A 20,238-nucleotide genomic window follows, 5' to 3' on the forward strand; every position below is an offset into this window, starting at 1 on the left:
TTTCTGCTTTTTAATTAAGGGCAAATGAGCATTTAGAAGCCACAAGGCAGCATTTGGGCTGTATCACTTAAGACAGCAATATATGTTAAAGACAACACAAGGCAGTCATGCAAGAATCACAGTATTCTCCCAATGTACCCAGTGCTAGTAACACTTTCTAGGTTACTTTTTCATACCTATATTGGCCTAAGAAAATTATAAAAATCTCGAAAAATATCCTAGGGGAAATTCACTAATATAATTGGACATATAAGTTAGAAATAAAGTAGGTCTTAAATAATAGAAAAGTAGAATTGCCTGATTAGCCATTTAGGTTACAGGTGATCACCAAGTTAGGAAATGATTAGATTCATGTTGAATGGAATCGGACTGGGTTTTGAACTGAAGATTTTTCCTTTCAGATATAATTGCTGTTACTTCAAATGTATTCTCTCTGTGTTAGAAATTGGGACAACTTCATCAGTGGTTTGATGTATACCTATGGCATTTTTGCGGGATTGAGAGGAATGCCAATGTAGCTGGCAGACATGGAAAATGGTGTTGGGTAGTGAGAGAGAAAGTTGGAAAGGCAGACAGTGGCTAGGGCCTCTAATGTTCACAAGTGTAAATATAGGATTTTTGATATTACACTAATGGGAGAGATTTATTCAAGAGACCCCTGATAAAGGTAATAAAAGGGTCGTTTTGGTGAGTTAAAAAGACTATGTAAGCCACAGGCAGGAAGATTAATTGTAGACCAGTTAGGATTAAAATTGGGGAGATCAGTTAAGGGAAAAGTGAAAAATATGATAGCTTGGTCTTTATTAGGGCTAGTAGATTTGAGAAATGTTGAGGAGAATTGAAAACTCTGTGACACAATGAGCTTGTGATGGACAATGGAGAACTTTGATGAGCAATGAGGTTAATTCCCAAGTCTCAGATTGTTAGGATATTGGAGACCTATACGAGACGATGAGTGTGTTAGTTGGCTTTCATTGATATGATAAAATAACCTCTTAAAAGGAAAAGAGATTTATTTTGGCTCATGGTTTCAGAGATTTCAGCCCATGGTCACTTGATTCTATTGCTGCTCACCTCCTAGTTGCCAGGAAGGAAAGAAGGGAGTCAAGTTTCAATGTTCTTTAAGGGCATGCTTCCAGAAATCTAACTTCGTCCCACTATCCCTGTGTCCTCAGTGTTCCAATAGTTGCAGATGTTAGAACCAAGCTTTTAACATGTGGTCCTTTGAGGACACCACAGATCCAAACTGTAGCTGCCAGGTAGTTCATTTGGGTGTGTTGAGGCTTGGTGTCATTTATAGATCCAGGAGACAGCAAAATACACATGCCTACAGCATGGATAGGAAGTCCTGTTTGGAGATAATGTGTTAGCAGAAACAGTTGTTTGGATATTTACCAGGTCCACAGATAAGCGAGATGCCTTAAGATAGAGCATTAACTGAGCTGAGGATCCATAGTTGAAAATTTCAATGTTACCTATCTGGTGAGAAGAATTGTTACAAGAATTGGGGAAGGCACATGGAAAATTATTAGGAAAAATTAGAGGAGCTAATTAGGGGGTTATGGAAGTCAAGGAGAAACATGTTTCAGAATGCCAAGAGAGGATTCAATGTTACTCTACTATTGAGATGTCTGCAAAGCACAAACAAGCAAGCGTTCTTATTTTCTGACAGCCCCCATGGCATCAGATGATTGCTGCTTTTTACAGTTGCTGTTATTCTTATGTTTAGGTCCTTATCTTTTGTGACACTGTTACTGAGAATGCAATTCTCTTCATTCTGTTGTTTCCCTTTTTATAGCCACAGCGGAAGTACCTGTCCGGGAACCAAGACAATTCATACTTGTTAGTAGTGAATGATGGAGTCATGAGCCACTGACAACTAAGTGACTATGGGCTAATTGAATACTTAGGCTCATTCAAATAACCTAAGATAAACACAAAGACAAGTTAAAATAATTCACTCAGTCTTGATATATTTATTCTTGTTAGTATTCATTTATTTTGCTTTTTCCCTTGTTTTCAATTTTTCCAGTGTTTCTCTGAAGTTTATATTACCTCTTTGTTTTTATTACCACTATGTTACTTCAGTGGGTCAGGAATCTTTGTTTCTTTTAATTCAGATTTTTAAAACCTCATTATAGAAAGAACACATGACAGAAAACTGGACATGTGTTTCTTGCTCACATTTGCCTTTAATTAAACATATACCATTAGATAGATTCTATTGGAAGCATTTGTCCTACTGAATGTGAGGTACAAAGTGATGTCAGAGGCATTGCCAATCAAATGATCTGGTAGGGATGTCAGTGGCAGAGAGCAGTCCCTTGCTTAGTCATGGAAAAAAACCAAGTCCTTGATGGCATACACCAGTGACCAGGCAGAGCTATATGGCACTGAGGGATGGAGGAAAGTGAACGGGGCTTCTTGAGTCCCAAAGTGAAGAGAAAGTTAACAGCTGGCAGCTACTTGTAGCATCTTTGACCACCTGTGTGCCACCAGGATGTTCCTCCATTTGGTAATGAAAACATCAGGTAGTACCTGAGACTCTCAGATTCCAACATTTCTAATACCGTCTCTCTCTCTCTCTCTCTCTCTCTCTCTCTCTCTCTCTCTCTCTCTCTCTCTCTCTCCTTCCCTCCCTCCCTCCTCCTCCTCCCTCCCTCCCTCCCTCCCTCCCTCCCTCCCTCCTTCCTTCCTTCCTTCCTTCCTTCCTTTCTTCTCTCTCATTCATGCATTCATTCTTTTTTGTTTGTTTGTTTTTTGGTCTTTTGAGACAGAGTTTCTCTGTGTAGCCCTGGCTGTCCTGGAACTAGCTCTGTAGACCAGGCTGCCTTAAACTCACAGAGATCCACCTGCCTCTGGAACACAGTCCGTTTCAAATGTGCATGAGTTTTAAGGGGGTGATGAGGGCAACGGTGGAGCTGAAGTTTGTCTCATGAACTGATCTTCGCTCTTATACACATGTCTGGTTTTGCTGTGTTTTATTTAGCAACTTACCAACCACATTCGAGATACCCTACCCAACTTCAGGAACAAACTACAGGGACAGTTGCTCTCCATAGAACATGAAGTAGAAGCCTACAAAAACTTCAAACCGGAAGACCCCACGAGGAAGACTAAAGCTCTGCTGCAGTGGGTCACCTCTCTCTCTCTCTGTGTTCATTTGAAACTGTTTGATTTGCCTTCATCTGTTTGTTATGTTGTTTTCTAGAAGCAGTGAGCAGCATAGATGAGATTCTGTGTGTTTTACAGTGACCCCTGAATCATGTTTTCTTAAAGTAACACTTGTTGATTTTACTGTTATTATAAATTTAACCAGTTGTCCATCTCCATGGATTCAGTGAGGGGTAAAACTAACAGTGTTATCTCAGCAGGGTTTTTCTTCCTTAGCTTCAGAAGTAAGCAGAGATGCGCACATCATTTCTATTTTGTAGCTGAATCTATAGATGTCAAGTTATTTTTTCGTTATTTCAAGTTCTCATGTGATTAGCCTGTGTAAATATTTCAGTAGAAAGAGAATGAAATATCCAACTAAAACCTATAGGGAATAAGGTCACACTTCAATTGCCTTTTCCTTTCTGGTAATGATTGTAATATGGTCGTTTAAACTTCAAGCATAACAACTCATTTAGGGCTTTTCCTCCTTCATGACCTTCCTATCTTCTCCCTAGGTTGGTAGGGTTAGGATAGCAGAGTTGCTAGAAAACGCTGGATCCTTTCATCTCTCCTTTGACCTCTGTTGACCTCACTGTCTCTTCATCTTTGTGCTTCAAGTTAGGCTAGGTCTGTCTTAACTGGAAGACTGCTAATAGTATATTCCTACACACCTTTGTTGTCTATCAACAATGATAGTTGATGCCTCTTATAGCACTATTATTTACTTATTTATATTTGTGTTGTATATGTATGTGTGTGGGACCATGCATGTGTGTGAGGGTATGTGAGTTTAGGTCACAGGTCAACATCAGATGTCTTCTTTGATTGCTCCCCACCTTATTTTTTGAGACAGGACTCTCACAGAACCCAGAGCTCATAAATGTAGCTAGCTTGGTAGCAAACCCAAGAGATCCTCCTGTCTTCCTACCTCCAGTGGCGGATTACAAGTGCATGTAAATGTGACTGACTTTTTTTATGTAGGTGCTAGGGGTCTGAACTCAGGTCCTCTTCTTGTGTAGCAAGCATTGTACCAACTAAACCACTTCCTTGGCACCTTCATTCCTTGTACCTCAAAGCAAAAATTAATTCCTTTGTTTTTCATTTAATCAGTCTTTAGTATATAAGATTCCTTTCTTTCTGCATCTTTACTGTGTGTGGGGGTGGTCCCTGTACACTTCACAGCCAGCAGTGAGGAAAGACAAGAATGAAAGTTGATTCAATACTACTTAGTTAGCTGGTGCTGGGCCAAATTTCTGGAGTTTGATACCAGGTGGTTTACTTTAGCCATATTTAAGTACAGCACAATTTTGAAAAACAAGTTTCCTGATGACAATTATCTCAGTCCCAAGTGTACAGCAAAGCTTAAGACATGTTTACATTGAAACTCTTTACAAAGTACATATGGCATCTTCCATAAAGATTTGTTCCAGTGACTCAGGGACAATGCTCAAGATAAGAGTCTACAGAGAATGCCTGGGGTAAACATGATGCCCGTGGGAGTCAGGATAGCACAGAAGTCACTTGGATTGTTGTAAAGCACAAGTGACATCTCTCATAAGGGTGGGTTTTATGGACTGAGAAACAGTTCTCAGGAAAACTCTGGGATAAACAAGCATCGAATTCTGGGGGATTCCGGTAAAGCCTGGGCCTACAGATAGCAAAAGATCACCAGTTCATAAACTAAAGTCTTTCCCAGCATTCCAGGTTAAGACATGCAAACATCTCCTTCCTTTGAAGAGACAAGCCTGTGTGTTTAACTTTCCTAGCTTCTCCAGTGCCTGTCTGTATACACAAAGACATCTTACCCTCTACACTTCACAGTCGTTTCTCTCCTCCTTATATTTGTCGTATTTCTTCCCTACCTTCCCTATTTGGTAGATGAGATTTGGCTTTTGGTTCTAGCAATTTTTTTTTTGTCATGGTTGTCCAGCTTTATCCTGGTGATAACCTACTCCTGGGTGAGTGCCCAGATGGGCAGCAGTGACATTAGAACTTCCCTGCTGTACTTATTCAGTGTAAGTGACATATTTCTTCCTGTAAACCTGGACTACTTTGCTAATCTGATGACTTCTTTAGTGCCCTCCTGCAACTTGAACCTCATCATCCATTCAGATGGGCATAGAACTAGCATTGCTCTACTTTTCAGCTCTTTGGAAAGAAGGGGGAACACAATCTGTCTTCAAATGTGAGAGAATGCTTTGAAATGCCTTTTGTGGCCTTTGCTTTGGTCAGAAGTAAGATATTGTTTGTGATATCAAGCAAGCTGTCACAAAGGTATTGAACTTGTTTTGGTGTTTGTTGCTCCAGTGATGGCCAGAACAGGAGATTTAATTCTGTCTTTTTTATTTAAATGAAAAGGTTTCTAAATATTCAAAAGGTTTTAGTGGCATCTTCATTGTGTCATGTTATATTTCACTTAAAAATAATACCATACCAAAGAAGAAAAAAATTAAAGAGTAGAACTCTCTTTCTAAGTCTGTTTCTTCTTGACTTTTGTTAAACTCATAAATATTCTTCAAGGTACATAAAAAGAAATACATTTACATTAAGGACATACATCATTATCTCAATATGTATCCGAATCTAGGATGCAAAGACTGGTCCTTGCCTCTGTGACTTCATGGGTCTTGACCGCAGAATAATTCAGCATTAGATTGATGACTAGACTATTGACTCATCTTCTTGTGATCCTGTCTTTCCCGATGTGTTCCTTCATTCCCTCTTCCCACCATCCTTCCATGCACTCCACTCAGACCCTGGCTCTGCATTACCTACCATGGAGTCAGCAATAAATGGGAACCTTGGCACTCAGGGAGAGAAGAGGGTCATGAAGACATGTGTGTAAATGATGAGTTGTGTTAAACTCTAACAAATTCTGTTTATCAGAAGTAGAGAACGTTGGAGCCCAGAGGAGGAGTCAGGTACATGTGAGGAGAAGTATTAATTCCCAGGGGAAGTGAATCCTCAGGGCCCTGAAGTATGAGGGGAGTGTGTTAGGTTTAGGAGGAGGGTAAGAGAATAAAGTGAAGTTGGGGATAGCTTATTTCTATACCACCAAGTGGAGGGAATGGGAAGAATTGACAGAGATGGAAGTTTGTAAAAATTTCTAGTGTTACAGTGCATATACCACAATTTTCCAGATGTTTAACAAAAGCCATTAAGAACATTAGCTGGTACTTGAACATGGCTAAAAAATTTGTAATTACTTTAACCTATAATATCCAATAAATTTGTCGGCAGTAAAAGATACAAGCTTCAGACAATTAGAAAATATTTTTCTATTGGATTTTGAATTTGAAAGTAGCAGTTTTAATATGTCAGAATTAGAATTCCCAAACCAAGTTATAACAAATGGAAATACTTTTTCCCTTTCTCTTTTATTTTGACCAGTTACCCTAAAGATAATTACTTCATAGCACAAGTATTTATTAAGCATCTCTTATATGTTGCTCGTGCAGGGATAAACCAAATAAAGTACAAGCCCTTGCCCTCAGGGGAGCGACTGAAAGGGAAACAAGCACTAGTGATGTGATCTGTAAAGTATTTTCTAGAAGTAGGCTGAAGAGGCAGAATACCCCTTCATCTGGGCAATGGTAGGTGATGGTGATTTCGGAGGATTCTCTGGTCATCTTAGACCACTCAGTAAAAATCTATAGGATGAGGGAGAGAGACTAAGGCTCCCATACTTGGAAGGAGACCAGGAGCCAGTGCCCTGTGAGGGGTTTGAGTAGCAGGAGTGGGCAAGTGTGATATCCCAGGAGTAGAGGGTCACTTGACTATTCTAGTTAAGATTTATCACAGAACTTTAATTTTAGATACCGTTTCATGTTAGAACAATGAACAGAGCACACTTAAAGAGAAAGATATTTAAAATATTTACTCTAGTTAAAATGTCTAAAATAAATCTCAGCAACTTGTATTCTTGTAATGGCCCTTCTCAGCTTGACCAGTAGGTGCCACTAAGAACACCAGAAAAGGAGTCTACACTACACCCTCAGGAAAACCAGGCAAGGACAGGAGAGCTGAGGAACTTTAACTAACTTTAACACAAGTTTCTTTCTCTTTCTCAACTCTAGGATGGTCCAGCAGTTTGCTGTGGACTTTGAGAAGAGAATCGAAGGGTCCGGGGATCAAGTAGATACTTTAGAGCTCTCTGGCGGTGCTAAGATCAACCGCATTTTTCACGAACGCTTTCCCTTTGAGATAGTAAAGGTTTGTAATCAGTGTTATTTTCTCCTATTGCCCCATGCCATTTCCATATTCTCTTTAGCAGATCCCTTGATGTAATGTGATGCGTTAGGACCAATAACGTTCTTAGAATAAAATTGGTTGTACTCAAAATATTCTTTTCTGATTTTAATGAGTTCATGTAGCTTACTTCAAGAAATAATGCTTGAGTTTTCCAGGACATTTATCAGTTTTCTAATTTAAAATATTTCCGAGACTCTCCTATGGGCCAAATTTCTAGGGATCAAGATAGAGAAGGGTCTAATTTGTTTCATATGGATATACAGAAAATGAAAATTTCAAGTGCTACTATGGTAGCTTAATTTGAAAGTCCCTTTTCATAGGATGTTTTAGACAGGTTCTCTCTCAGTGAAGGGCATGTTAGCTGTTACCAGCTCAGCATCAGGAGGTCAGTGTTATGAAGATTTCTGGGGAGGGGCTGACTCTGGGAAGAAGCTGTGCCTTTGTGTGAAGCCACAGAACAGGAGTAAGTGTGATAGTAAAAAGCAGACACAGCAGGTAGAGAGCTAGTTGAGAGGAAGATGGTTGCAGGGAGGGGTTCACCATTAGCAATGGAAAGCAACTGGAGGATTCTACCCAGGGTGTGTGACTTGACTGAGCTGATAATCCTCAAAGAACACCATGTCTGCTGGGTTGCCGATGAGCAAGCAATAGATATGGTAAGGAAGAGTGGAGCCTGGCTACAGGTAGATGGACAATTTTTTGAAACTTCCATAATCTCGGGGTCCCTTAAAGAGGAAGAAAGCAAAATTATAAACACATGATTATGTACATGATCCTGGAAGGGATCTTATGCAATGGAGGTCTGGAATGTGAAGTTTTTTATTAGTTTATTAGTAAAAATGATGTAACAAGAGAGAATGGATGAGTGTGGGATTTCAGAGATAAGGTCGACAGACTTGGATCGATTCAAGAGGCAGAAACCAGAAGATTCAAAATTATTCCCTGAGTTTTGGTGTTTGTCATTGAGTGAGTGGTGGTGCCCATCCGACAGGGGAACTAAGGGAAGCTGTCACTGTGGGGGTATGGAACAAGAGTTGTTTGGGTTTTCTAGGATTGACTACCCACTAAGGCAGCTGAGTTGCATAGGGATCTTGCCAATTGTCTCACATGTAAGGAGGTGGATGTTTGTGCATTGGTGTGGGAAGAAGGTGGGTAAATAGATAGTTGTATTAAAATGTGCTAAGTAAAGTGACAAACTTCAGCACAAAGTGCTATGGAAACACCCACCCACAGACATGAATCCCAGCCAAAGTATGCAAGGGAGCCAGACTTCTGAGCTGAGTTTGGAAGGATGGGTAACTGGTGTAAGCAGTAAGAGACAGAGAAGGGACGGAAATGTTCATAAGGCTCTGAGCCACGAAGCCACAGTACACGATAGAGACTTAAGGCAAGTCATTGCTCTGAGATGGAGAGCGTGTAAGGGGGGGATATGAACAGAGATGGATGCTGGAATGGCTACATCCCTGTCAAAGCTGAATCTGGCGCTCTCTGGATGGGCCTTGTGGGACTAAGCTCCATGACACTTTGATCCTACTTCCAAGGAGATTTGTAGTGCCTAAGATTTCTGGGAAATATTTCTACAGCGATGCATCCTGTGTTGGCTTGATGAGGTATTATTAATTTCCTTTTATTAAGAGGTCTTCCAGTCAGGTGGTTCAAATGGCCAGGGAGAAAAGACAGCTGTGTGCTGCCACCCATCAGGAGATACTCCCATTCATGCATTCTCCCGAGGCCTCCACTTTAACCACATCCAGCAATAAGGAATTCTGTGTTTCAAATGAATGGCTGAGTTTATGTCCAGGAGGCATTCTTTATGCACAGCACCCCTCATATATAATAGAGTTAAAATCTCTGCTCCACTGGAACTCAGAAATCCCCAGTGTTCCATGTGGCCTTGAACTCCATATAAACAGATGTTTTGACCATCTGGGTTTAGCTTACAAAAGACATGAGTATCCATTTATTAATAATGAAGTCAAGTTATCCTCATTCTATACTATCCAATAATATTATCCAAAGGAATTAAGTGTCATAACTGTGGTTCATTTTGCATCTGCAGATGGAGTTCAATGAGAAAGAATTGAGAAGAGAAATAAGCTATGCAATCAAAAACATACACGGTATCAGGCAAGTGATTCATGTTTTCTCTGTCTTCAATCTACCAAGGAAAATGAGCATTTCCAAATGGCCAGGAAAGTAGTTTTTCATCATCGGAACAGAGGAAAGTAGAGAAGTCAGAAAGAGGAAATCTTGGTTTTGACTCACTGATAATTTTCTATTGTTAGAGAAAGTTTTAGTAATAATAATAATAATAATAATAATAATAATAATAATAATAATAATAATAAACCTAATATACCCATGGCCTGTACTCTTCATGATAAGAATTGAGTCTTCTCACCTATGAGAAGGTGTAGGTGTGTGTGTGTGTGTGTGTGTGTGTGTGTGCATGAATACAGATACGTGGATATATGCATATGAGGAGCTTGTACTGTGGACCTGAGCGGGTGGGAGCTTAAAATGCATGCTGTTGAGGATGGAGGAGTAGTGTGAGTCAAGCCATAGAGATGGCAAGGTGCAGCCAGGCTTAATGGAGCTGGTGCTTTTCATTTTGGCTGTTGTGGATAGTGTGGTTGGGGATGCAGAGTGGCCTGAGCATAGAATGCAGGCTGGAGTGAGATGGAAACTGAATTTGCCCTTATTCAGAGTAAGATTATTCTGTTATTTTATATTTTAGTATTTTTAGGCTTATTTAAGAAATCATCACAGTCTGGGTAGCTTATCAACAGCAAAATTTGTCTCTCAGTTCTGGGGACTGATGGCGTGTGATTAGGGTTCCCAGCATGACATAGTCTGGTGAGGGCCTTATTTCAACTCATAGGCTACTCAAGTCTCACATGCTCTTATGTGGTTGAAGGGGAACAATCAAGCTCTCTGATCTCTTTCTATTAGATACTAATCTCATTCATGAGACCTTACCCTTATGATCTAGTTTCTTCTCAGAGGCCCTACATCCTAATGCAGTGACATCAAGTATATAGGGTTTTAACATATGAACCTTATGAAAAACATATACATCCACTCCATAGCAATATAATCTAGAACTAAGATATAAATTGTTCTTAAAAAATTTCTTGGGCTCATGTATAGTAAGCTAAATATGATTTGACAAGCACGTGTTAAATAGAAATGTCCTGAATGTAAGCTAGTCCCATTTAGGATGTTGGCTCATGGTTCATGGATCACCTTAAGTGAAGGAGGGCTCCTCTCTCCTGTTATTGACCAGGTGTGGCTCAGCTTTTGTCACAGGGCCAGGATGAGATTATGTTGGGAACAGATCCTGAGAGGGACCCTCCTGTCTCTACCTGCTCCTCATACTGGATTTAGAGGCTCACACTACCTCACCTCGCTTCTTAGGCACTGGGATTGAATTAAGATTCTGATTCTGATTATAGGGAGAAATCCTGATTAGAGGTACCGATGACCATGCCAGCTTGGGCCTGGTCACAGGTACTGCTGACCACGCCCATTTGGGCCTCATCAGAGTTACATAACAAGGGTTTAAGAAGGAGGGAGGTGTGCACACGGTTCTCTTTCACCTTGCTGGGCTGACTAGGAAGCATTTCTGGGTCCATCCTGCTAAGGTGCAAACCTGGTCACTGGCTCCCTTGCATGAGTACTTTTCCCCAGTAAACTACCGGTTATCAACATATTTCTGACTCCACTTTGTAAACGCTGGTGTCAGAAGTGGGATGGTCATGGGTACCTCTAATCAGGATTTCTCCCTACAGCTAATACCCACATTCAGGGGGGCCTGAGCAGTCTATGAGTCAGTGGAACCAGTATTTATCCGTAGTGCATGAATGGGCTTTTGGAAACCATTCCCTATGGAGGGATACTCTCTTAGCCTAGATACACAGCGGAGGGCCTAGGTCCTGCCTGCCCCAAATAATGTGACAGACTCTAATGATCCCCCACAGGGCGAGTACATTACTTTGTACTCACCCTCTCTCAGGAGTGAATGGGTGTGTGTGATGGGGGAATGGTGGGGGAAACAGGAAGAAGAGAAGGAGAGGGAACTGGGATTGTGTGTAAAATAAGATTGTTTTTCATTTAAATTAAAAAATTAATTAAGAAAAAGATGCTGATGCTGGTATGGCAAGTCCTTTACCAACTGAGCCACGCCCCAGTTCCAATCTCCATTGTTTAGGAAACATGCTTAAGCCCTCTGTCCTTACATTTGCTTCCCTGAGCTCCTGCTTTGCATGAGAAAAGCATCATTATGGCAGCAACTTTGAATGAATCCCAGACGAAAGGAAGTCTTGCTATTTTGGTCATTCTTTGATTTTATAAATTCATCACTTAAGAAGTGTTCATCATCTTAGTGAAATTGATGGCTTCTCTACAGTCACTCTCTTCCTTTAGCACCCAAGGACTGTGGGCTGAGCACATAGTACAGCCTCCTGGAATGTGTTGACTCTGGGGTCCCACTGCTACACTATGTAAAAGGGAGGCTCGCATGCTAGGAGAGAGCTGCTTTTGAAATCCTTTAGGGATAGTAGTGAAAACTTAGTACATCATTCTTGTAATGTGCTGGGTGTTGGTTTTAGACCCCCCATAGCCCAATCCACAGATATATGTTCTCATATAAAACATCATACTGCTTGAATATGACATACACACAGCGGCCTTCCCATCTCTAGATTACTCACAATACCTAATGTCATATGAAAATCATGCAGATAGTTGTTGTGTGGCATTTTTAGATAAGTAAAATCAAGAATAATGTTTGTACTTACTGTTCTATACAGACAAAAACTAATTTTTTTTTTTTCTGAAAAAATTCAGACAAGGAACACACTGTTATGGAGACCCGGCTACGTTACTTTTTGTTGTTTTGAAATAATGAGTTGAGACAAATGACAGTTAACATTACTTTGTATATTATGAAAACATGCTTGGCTGTTTTGTGTGTCATGCAGGGAATCAAGCCCAGTGCTTGGCACATGCTGGGAAGTGCTGCTCTTCTTCTCAATGCTGGGCATTGCTGTTAGATGGAAACTTGTGTTTTAGGATTATTAAAGATAGTATTACAGTACCCACCCAGGGACTGTTCTTCTTTTAAGCCTGGCGGTGGTGGCACACGCCTTTAATCCCAGCACTTGGGAGACAGAGGCAGGCAGATGGCTGTGAGCTTGAGGCCAGCCTGGTCTACAGAGTTCTAGGCCAGTAGGGGTTATACAGAGAAATCCTGTCTCAACAAACAAATAGAAGGAGTTACTGTATATGTTTTGTGTTATGGATTTATACATGTTTCTCTCTGTGTGTTGTGCCTCTGTGGTGTGTGTGTGTGTGTGTGTGTGTGTGTGTGTGTGTGTGTGTGTGTGTGTGTGTAAGTGCATGTGGGGGGTGTATAGGTGCACATGTAAGTGTGTGTACTTGCACATGGTGGCCAGAGGTCATTCAGCTGTCATTCCTCAGGAGCCATCCACCTTGTTTTGGAAACAGGATCTCTTATGAGCCTTGCTTTCTAAGCAGGCTGTGGAGGCTGAAGAGTGAACCCAGAGATCCTTTTCCATTTGACTTCCACCCTACCTTATTATGTGTGGGTGCTGGGAATTAAACTCAGGTCCTCATGCTTGTAAGTCAAGCACTTTAATGACTGGCCTGTCTCCTCAGTTACTTATATACATTCTATACTTGGTCTAGTACATGCTGAATTTAAGTTGAATGTCAATGTAAACATGTTTTTAGGACTATTGGCTACTACTCAGATTCTGAAATCTAATCCACTGCTTTCTTTTTCACATTCAGGACAGGGTTGTTTACTCCTGACATGGCATTTGAGGCAATAGTCAAAAAGCAGATAGTAAAGCTGAAAGGGCCTTCCTTGAAGAGTGTGGACCTGGTAATGCAGGAATTGATCAACACTGTGAAGAAGTGTACCAAGAAAGTAAGTTTGGCTTATTTTAATTCCCAGTATGTGTCACGTTGATTCCTTCAGCTTTGAATGGCTTTGTCTCCCTAACTCGACTTCACTGAAGACATTTTGTGTCTGTTAATGGAAAAAGTCTGACAAGTTACAGTGGAAGATGAATTTGCAGTGGGAAGAACATTGTCTTCCATCACTTCCCACAACACCTTTGCTAGCTCAGGAAGAGTATATTTTTGTCATCTAATCCTTTTCCTTGTTGTCTGAAACAGCCAAACATCCAGTTAGGATAATTAGATGAATGCTATAAACAAGTTCTTATGGTCTGTGGTTGAAGATAATTGTTAGATAAGGGCATCATTGACATTGTTCGTATCAAGAAAAAAATTGTAAGTTATTAATAATTCCACTTTAGCCTGGCATTCTCAAAACAATGAACTGTATTGGTTAAAAGGTCTCTGAGGCCCAGTGACCCAGATTCACACATCACTTCTGACTTCTTTCTATATGTGCCTTCCAATCCAAATGCAAAGCTACCCCAAATGTGCCATGCCTCGGTGTGTTTGTGTCTTTCTACTTGTTTTGTATTTTTACAGCAGTATTGTGTTAGGAGTCCAGAGACTTGGGATACCATTCTGTTTAGTCCTCATTGTCATGGTGTTATCATTGGCATAAGCCCATGTCACACATTGGAGTGCATTGGTAATATACTGATGAGTATAGCTGCCTTCTCATGTCACACATTAATTATTAAGTCAGAGAGAGTAAGTATGCCTAAGGTCATACCACAAGGGTGAAGCAGAGTGATGCCTAAAGTCTTATGGACATCTAACACACTGACTAATCACAATAAGGCTTCATCTATAAGTGGCCATTTCCACAGAAACCTGTATTCTGTGCTTTGAATATATATTAAATCTATAGAGGAGAGTTGCTGGGGAAAGACTTCCCTGTTTGGGGGGTGTCTCACTGAAGAATAGGGAGAAAACATGTTCAATTGCTAAGACCATTAAAAGAATACTTTTAGGGAATGCTGGGAAGATGGCTCAGCAGTTAGGAGCACTCACTGCTTTGGGGAGGACTAGTTCAGTTCCTAGTACCCACATGTGGTAGCTCTTGACCACCTGTAATTCTGGCTCCAGTGATCTGAAGCCTTCTTCTGGCTTATATAGGTACCCACATAAATGCATGTGTGTACACACATATATACATTAAAAAATAAACTTATTTGTTTATTGTTTCTTTTTTTCTTTTTTCAAATTTATTTCTATTTTTTTTTTAGACAGGGTCTCTCTGTATAGTGCAGGCTAGCCTAGAATTCACGCTGTAGATCAAGATGGCCTCAAACTTGCAGAACTCTACCTACCTTTGCCTCACAAGTACCAGGATTAAAGGTGTGCCCTACCACAAAAATATTAAAGAACTCTTTTGTGCTGGAAAAGAAAGTTAGTGGTTATTTAGGGGAAAGCAGGCCTAACCCATGACAGCTAACTCTGGGACCATGAGCATTTCTGGAAAACATGTTTTTGTTTTTGTTGCTCTTTGCTTTTATGTGTGGTTACTGGAAGCAAACGGTAGGAAGGGCAAGAGTGTTGGTCCCAGTCTCCTGAATGAGAAGCTCAGATGAAGAAAATCTGTGCATAATGAACAAGGCCAGCGAGTGAGACTTCTGGCTATAAATTCTGAACGAGAAGAGGCAAGGGAAGTAACTTGAAGCTGAGAACCCACCTGTGGAATTCCTACAGTTGTTCTGTGAGCCTTGTTGTCCAAGTCTCTCTGTCTCTTTCCTCCCAAAGAGCAAGAGCCCCAAGGGATAAGGTGCTGGGGGCAGGGTGGGGGCAGAGGAAGGGGAGGAAAATCATCTTTTAAACACCAGCATTCACTGTGTTGGAAGCCAGTTAAAACTCCACACTCTGAGCTCCCTGTCTTGTTGCCTGTGCATCTAAAGAACTCTTGATTGGCTTCTACAACTAATCTGGAGGATTAACTAGTATTGCACCGTGTACTAGCCACTTGGATTGGGAGCTTCAGAACACAAATGTGGTGTTCTGAAAGGCTTTCCTCTGGGTGTGTTATGTATTCCTGCATCTATGAACAAAGAGCAATGGAATGGCACCAATCCTCAAACCTATTTACCGAACTCGATTTCACAGTGTGTAAACTGATCAAATGAAAAAAAATAAAATGTGGTTTGAGCTTAAAGCTTTGCAAAACCTTGCTAAACTGTTAGATGTGAATGTCTGGGCTACTGGTGAGATATGGGCAGGATAACAGTAAAATAGTCCATGCAGTTGGCTGGGTGCTTATAGAAATGTAGATAGAGTTTCTGCATTCAGATTATTTAACAAGTGTGTTCACGTTCTCCCTCCCTTTAAAGAAAGCTAAACTGGAAATGGTAGATGAAGGATGTGGTTTATGTAAGACAGAAGAGGCATAACTCTAACCAGTGGATCCATATGTAGAAAGCAGGCCCTGGCCTGACATCAAAAGATGAGCACATGTGTGTACATTTATGTTTTCAGTTATATAAAGTGTTTATGGTATGTATGAATCTTTTTATTTTTATTTATTTATTTTTTTATCATTTCCCATTTTATCCTGACTTACTGGAAAAGTGACAGTCACCCTGGGATGAGACAGCTTGTTCCTAGACACTTTCTGGCTCCTATTCTTGCTCCCCCCATTTTGAACCTCCCTTTCTATTATAATTTCTGGATCAAACCTCCTGCATATTTTTACTGTCTTCTCAGAACATTCTATATTTTGCTTTAAATAAAATAAAGTGAAACAAAGAAAGCCTAGATTTCTCTCTGAGGTTGTTGTAGTGCCCTACAGATTTCTTCATGGATGGACGTTTGTTGGTGCAAGCCTAAAGGAATATTTAATGGCCTGAAATTAGACATGGTATTTGTCTACTTCTCCTGCCATGGGTCTCAAACATGATTCTACCACTCTCCTGAAAATGTCTGCCATGAAATCCAAGTGGTACCATGCACACTCCTCCAACCTTCCTGCTGTCACAGCCAGTCCCTGTGTTCTCTCTTGATGCATCAGGAATTTTAGAAGCTGGCTTACGTTTTTCTTCTTCATTCTCAATTCACCTTCAGTGTTTGTCCATATAGAGTGCATGTCTAACAGCAGACAGCTACTGTTCTTTGATGCTATTACTTCTCGAGACTCCTGATTCAGTGCCTGCAGGTATTGCACCCCCTGGCTTCTTGTGGTATTTAGCATCATAGACAGATGTCTTAGAAGATGCAGTCCGTAAATCTGTGGCTTGCAGAATGTAGGCTACCCCTTGAACTTTCCTTAGATTTTAAAAAGATCATTGAAGAATTAATGAAAGAGCCCAGAGGATGTTTGAAAGCTACTGTTCTCTTTGCCTCTGAGACCTAGATTAAAAAACATAAAAGACTAGGAGCTTTAAATCAGAGAGCCCACTGTGGCAGAGAGAGAATTGGGTGAGCCAGACACTTTTGATTTGCTCATCAGCTACTTAATTTCTGCCTGATTTAACATTTCTACCAATTGAAACTCAAAGTACGGTGAAAATGGCCAATTGTCTTTATCCTGTATACCTGAGAAGCCTGGAAACCAGGTGTCCCTTTTCTGGATGAGTGCTACAACATACAGTACCTTCGTGCAAACTTGATGCTACTCAGTAATATTCCAGTGGATTATAATAAGTGACTCCTCATGTTTTCTGTACAGGGATGCTAAATTGAATGCTCTCTTCTTCAACTTTACATGATAATTTCATGGTGCCATAAACTGGGAGATTGGCTTCCTGTCTTCCAGTGCCCATAGCTCCAGTACTTAGTGCCCCCTCCTGCCTTATCTTTATCTCTGATGGGACTCTGGTCCGGGGTCAAGGCTACATTGATACCTCCACTCTCACTTCCTAAGAAAATTTGCTCTTAGGAGTCACATTCTTGGTCACATTAACAAGGCCAGCGAACACCTGTAATTAAGAAAAACCCAACCTCAAGCCTATCTACAGTCCTTCTCTCCTTCTCCAGCTAATTCTTCAACCTTCATCTGGCTTGCACTCCACCCCTTTATGGAGATACTCATGACCAAGGTCAACTGGGGCCTGTCTGCCGTAACTAATGGGCACTCTTATTCCTCTTGAATGTCGCTCTTGGTTTGAAGTGGCCATGCCCCTCTCTTACCCTCTTTCATCTTTGAGTGCTCTCTTGCTTGTCCTTAATGGCTGTCCACCTTTGCCTCCCTGGAAACCCTGGGATCCTACTGAGTTCGATGATGAACACCGTTCTCTCCTTGCTGTAGTTTTAGTTGGCAGCTCATGTCTCTTATCACTCAACTACCCTTTAAACCTTAAAATATTGGTGATTCCCGATTGAGACCTCCAGACCAGTCCATTTAAAATGGTCTCTATCAGTAGCTTAGTGAGGAAAGGTTTCATTTAGCTCATGGTTTTAGAGAAATTCCAGGGGTTTTTTTGTGGCTAAGAAGGTACGTGGTGATGGGTATACAAGGCAGCTGCTCATACATAAGCCAAGAAGCTTCGACTGTGGCTAGAACTCATGGCACATATAACTTCGAGAGATCCATGTCTAACAATGCAATTCCTCTAGTCAGGCCCCATTGGTTCAAAGATCCATAGCCTTCACACTAGTGCTACAAACTAAGGATTGATGCTTTCAAACAGAGTCTGTGGGAGACATTACAGATTCAAACCAACACGCTGTCTCCCAACTACTACAACTACGTTATGTTCTTAGGTTCTGGAGATTCCTCTAGTGGTCTCTTGATCCTTTGACTTCTGACACCTTCAAAATCACCCTCCTCTATGCCATCAAGTAGCCTTTCTAAAACTCAGACCTATATTTTATTTGTTTTGTTAAAATTAATACCCTTTCAAGCCTTGAACATAAAGTTTAAATCACTTAGGTTTGCATTTCACTGTCTGATTTCAAAGTACTTGTTCAGCTATGTTTGTTGTCACACAGCTTGCTATGGCTGTCATTCCCTCCTCTTGTAAGACTTTTCATGCCTTTGGCATTTGTACATCTTTGTCTTAAATGTCTGCTTTTCCTCTCCTGTCTTCCCCAGTCATTCCTCATTTATAGAGATCCAGCACACTCTTCATCATTTCCTGAATGCTTTCCTGGAGGGCCTCTGTGAGCCCTTTCCTGGCCCCTTTCCTTACTCCTTTATCCATGCTTCAGTTGCTAGCCTATGTCTGTTTCTCTCATCATGCCTGAGATAGGGTATGGGAATTTGTATGTGTTCATTTGTTCATGTGAGTCCCTCCTCTTGCTGATTATAAGTTTATTTATATAAAAGAGGTTTGCCTTTTATCTTCCAAACCCTAGAACCACTTGCAATGACTAACCCCCAGGAGAGGCACTGTATAAATACTTATTAAAAATTTACATGTTTTTAAGTTTCCCTGATGCTAAAGAAATATGTCCTTGGTTTCGAAAGAGTGTTTTAGTCATTTCTTTGAAAATGATGACATCTGGACAGGTTTTCATCCAAACATCTGTCATTCTTTATGCTTTATTTTGATGCTCAGGGCTTTTGGCCTTAAGTCTACCATTAACCTCTCATTTTAAAACTAGTATAATTAAAATTAAATTTTTTTTCAGATAAAAATCCTAATTAATGTTACATATGCCAACACTTCATTATTTGACCCCTTTGAACACAAGGCATTGAGAAAGTGGCTATATAATTTATTGTCCAGTGCAGGACATTCTTGAGAGTTAAAGGGAGAGCTATTAATACTTTCTCCGTAATTATGGGAGTAAAACAAGACTGCTTCAGGCAATATAAAATATATAGTTATTTTAGCTATATTATAGTTTCACATACCTGTACACATATATACTTAAAGCATTGTTTTCATTTATACCTCCTCACGTTGATTGCTTTATGTGTAAAATCCTTTAACTTTTTTTCCTTATGCCATATAAACATACATTAGTTTGAAACATATGGGGTTTACATGTGTTCAAACAACACAGCACAAAGCTAGTTTTTTTTTTTTTTAACTCTGGGGAGGCATTTCTTCTCAGATATTTTCTTACTGTTGTCTCTGGGGCTCAGGCTAGCAAGGCAGGGACATTAGGGCTTTATGAGCTTGTTGGCTTCTCTCCACGGACATCTCAACTTAGGAATTTTTCTGGTGGGCATCAGTTTTCATCTGCCTCCCTTTACCTCCTCTTCTCTGGCACATCATCTCAGGTCCTGAAGTTCTTTGCAGGAAGCACAGAGAGGAACAACATGTTTTTTGACCACAAGTTAGCAACTGTGCCATTTATTGGCCTTTTGAGAAACCACATTCTTGGATCGCTGCGATACCAATTAATTGATTCTTTTACCCACTGCTTAGAAAAAAAATTGCAAGAAAAAAAAAGACACCTTAGTTGGCCATAAGTAGCCCAAAGAAGAACCTTGCATTAAAAAGTGGTTTTTGAAGAAATGCTCAGTTTTGTGGCATGTTAGGTCTGTTAATATTTGGCCCAGAGTCCATATAAAATAAAGAAGAGAATCCAGAGTCCTGACTGCTTTTCAATGTCCAACATGATCTTGCTCCACTTTCATCTCTAAGCTCTCCTCCTTCCTTTTCTCCTCTCCATTCCAGCTGCACTGGTATCCTTGTTTATTTAGCAGGCAGAGGAGGCAGGGCAGTGGGGGCTTTCCATTTCTTATTGTGCATCGAAGTAGTTGCAAAGATAGAACGTTTGTTTCTTTCAGGTGTTCAAAGGCCATGTGATCAGAGTCTTTCTTGTACTTTCTCGATGTAGTTTCCCCATCTTTCCATCTCCAAACACTCAGGAGATTCCCCTAGTCTTCATCTTATCCCTTCCTTTTCCTTTCAGCACATGTGACCATGCGAATTATACCCCACATGTCTCTTGCTGCTGGAC

The 20,238-nt window shown here is 40.6% G+C and overlaps 1 protein-coding gene across 4 annotated transcripts in view; it reads left to right on the forward strand.

Annotated features, from left to right (window-relative positions):
* Positions 1-20,238, forward strand: part of Dnm3 (dynamin 3) — a 473,687-nt gene that overhangs the window by 155,707 nt on the left and 297,742 nt on the right. For all 4 annotated transcript variants that reach the window (XM_027417219.2, XM_035445648.1, XM_027417220.2 and 1 more), the window contains exons 7-10: positions 2,990-3,132; positions 7,233-7,368; positions 9,467-9,534; positions 13,222-13,360. In XM_027417219.2, coding sequence (XP_027273020.1) covers positions 2,990-3,132; positions 7,233-7,368; positions 9,467-9,534; positions 13,222-13,360 — 486 coding nt within the window. The remainder of the gene's footprint in view (positions 1-2,989; positions 3,133-7,232; positions 7,369-9,466; positions 9,535-13,221; positions 13,361-20,238) is intronic.

This window comes from Cricetulus griseus, chromosome 5 (assembly GCF_003668045.3).
Source record: "Cricetulus griseus strain 17A/GY chromosome 5, alternate assembly CriGri-PICRH-1.0, whole genome shotgun sequence".
In the NCBI taxonomy this organism is placed as follows: Eukaryota; Metazoa; Chordata; class Mammalia; order Rodentia; family Cricetidae; genus Cricetulus; species Cricetulus griseus.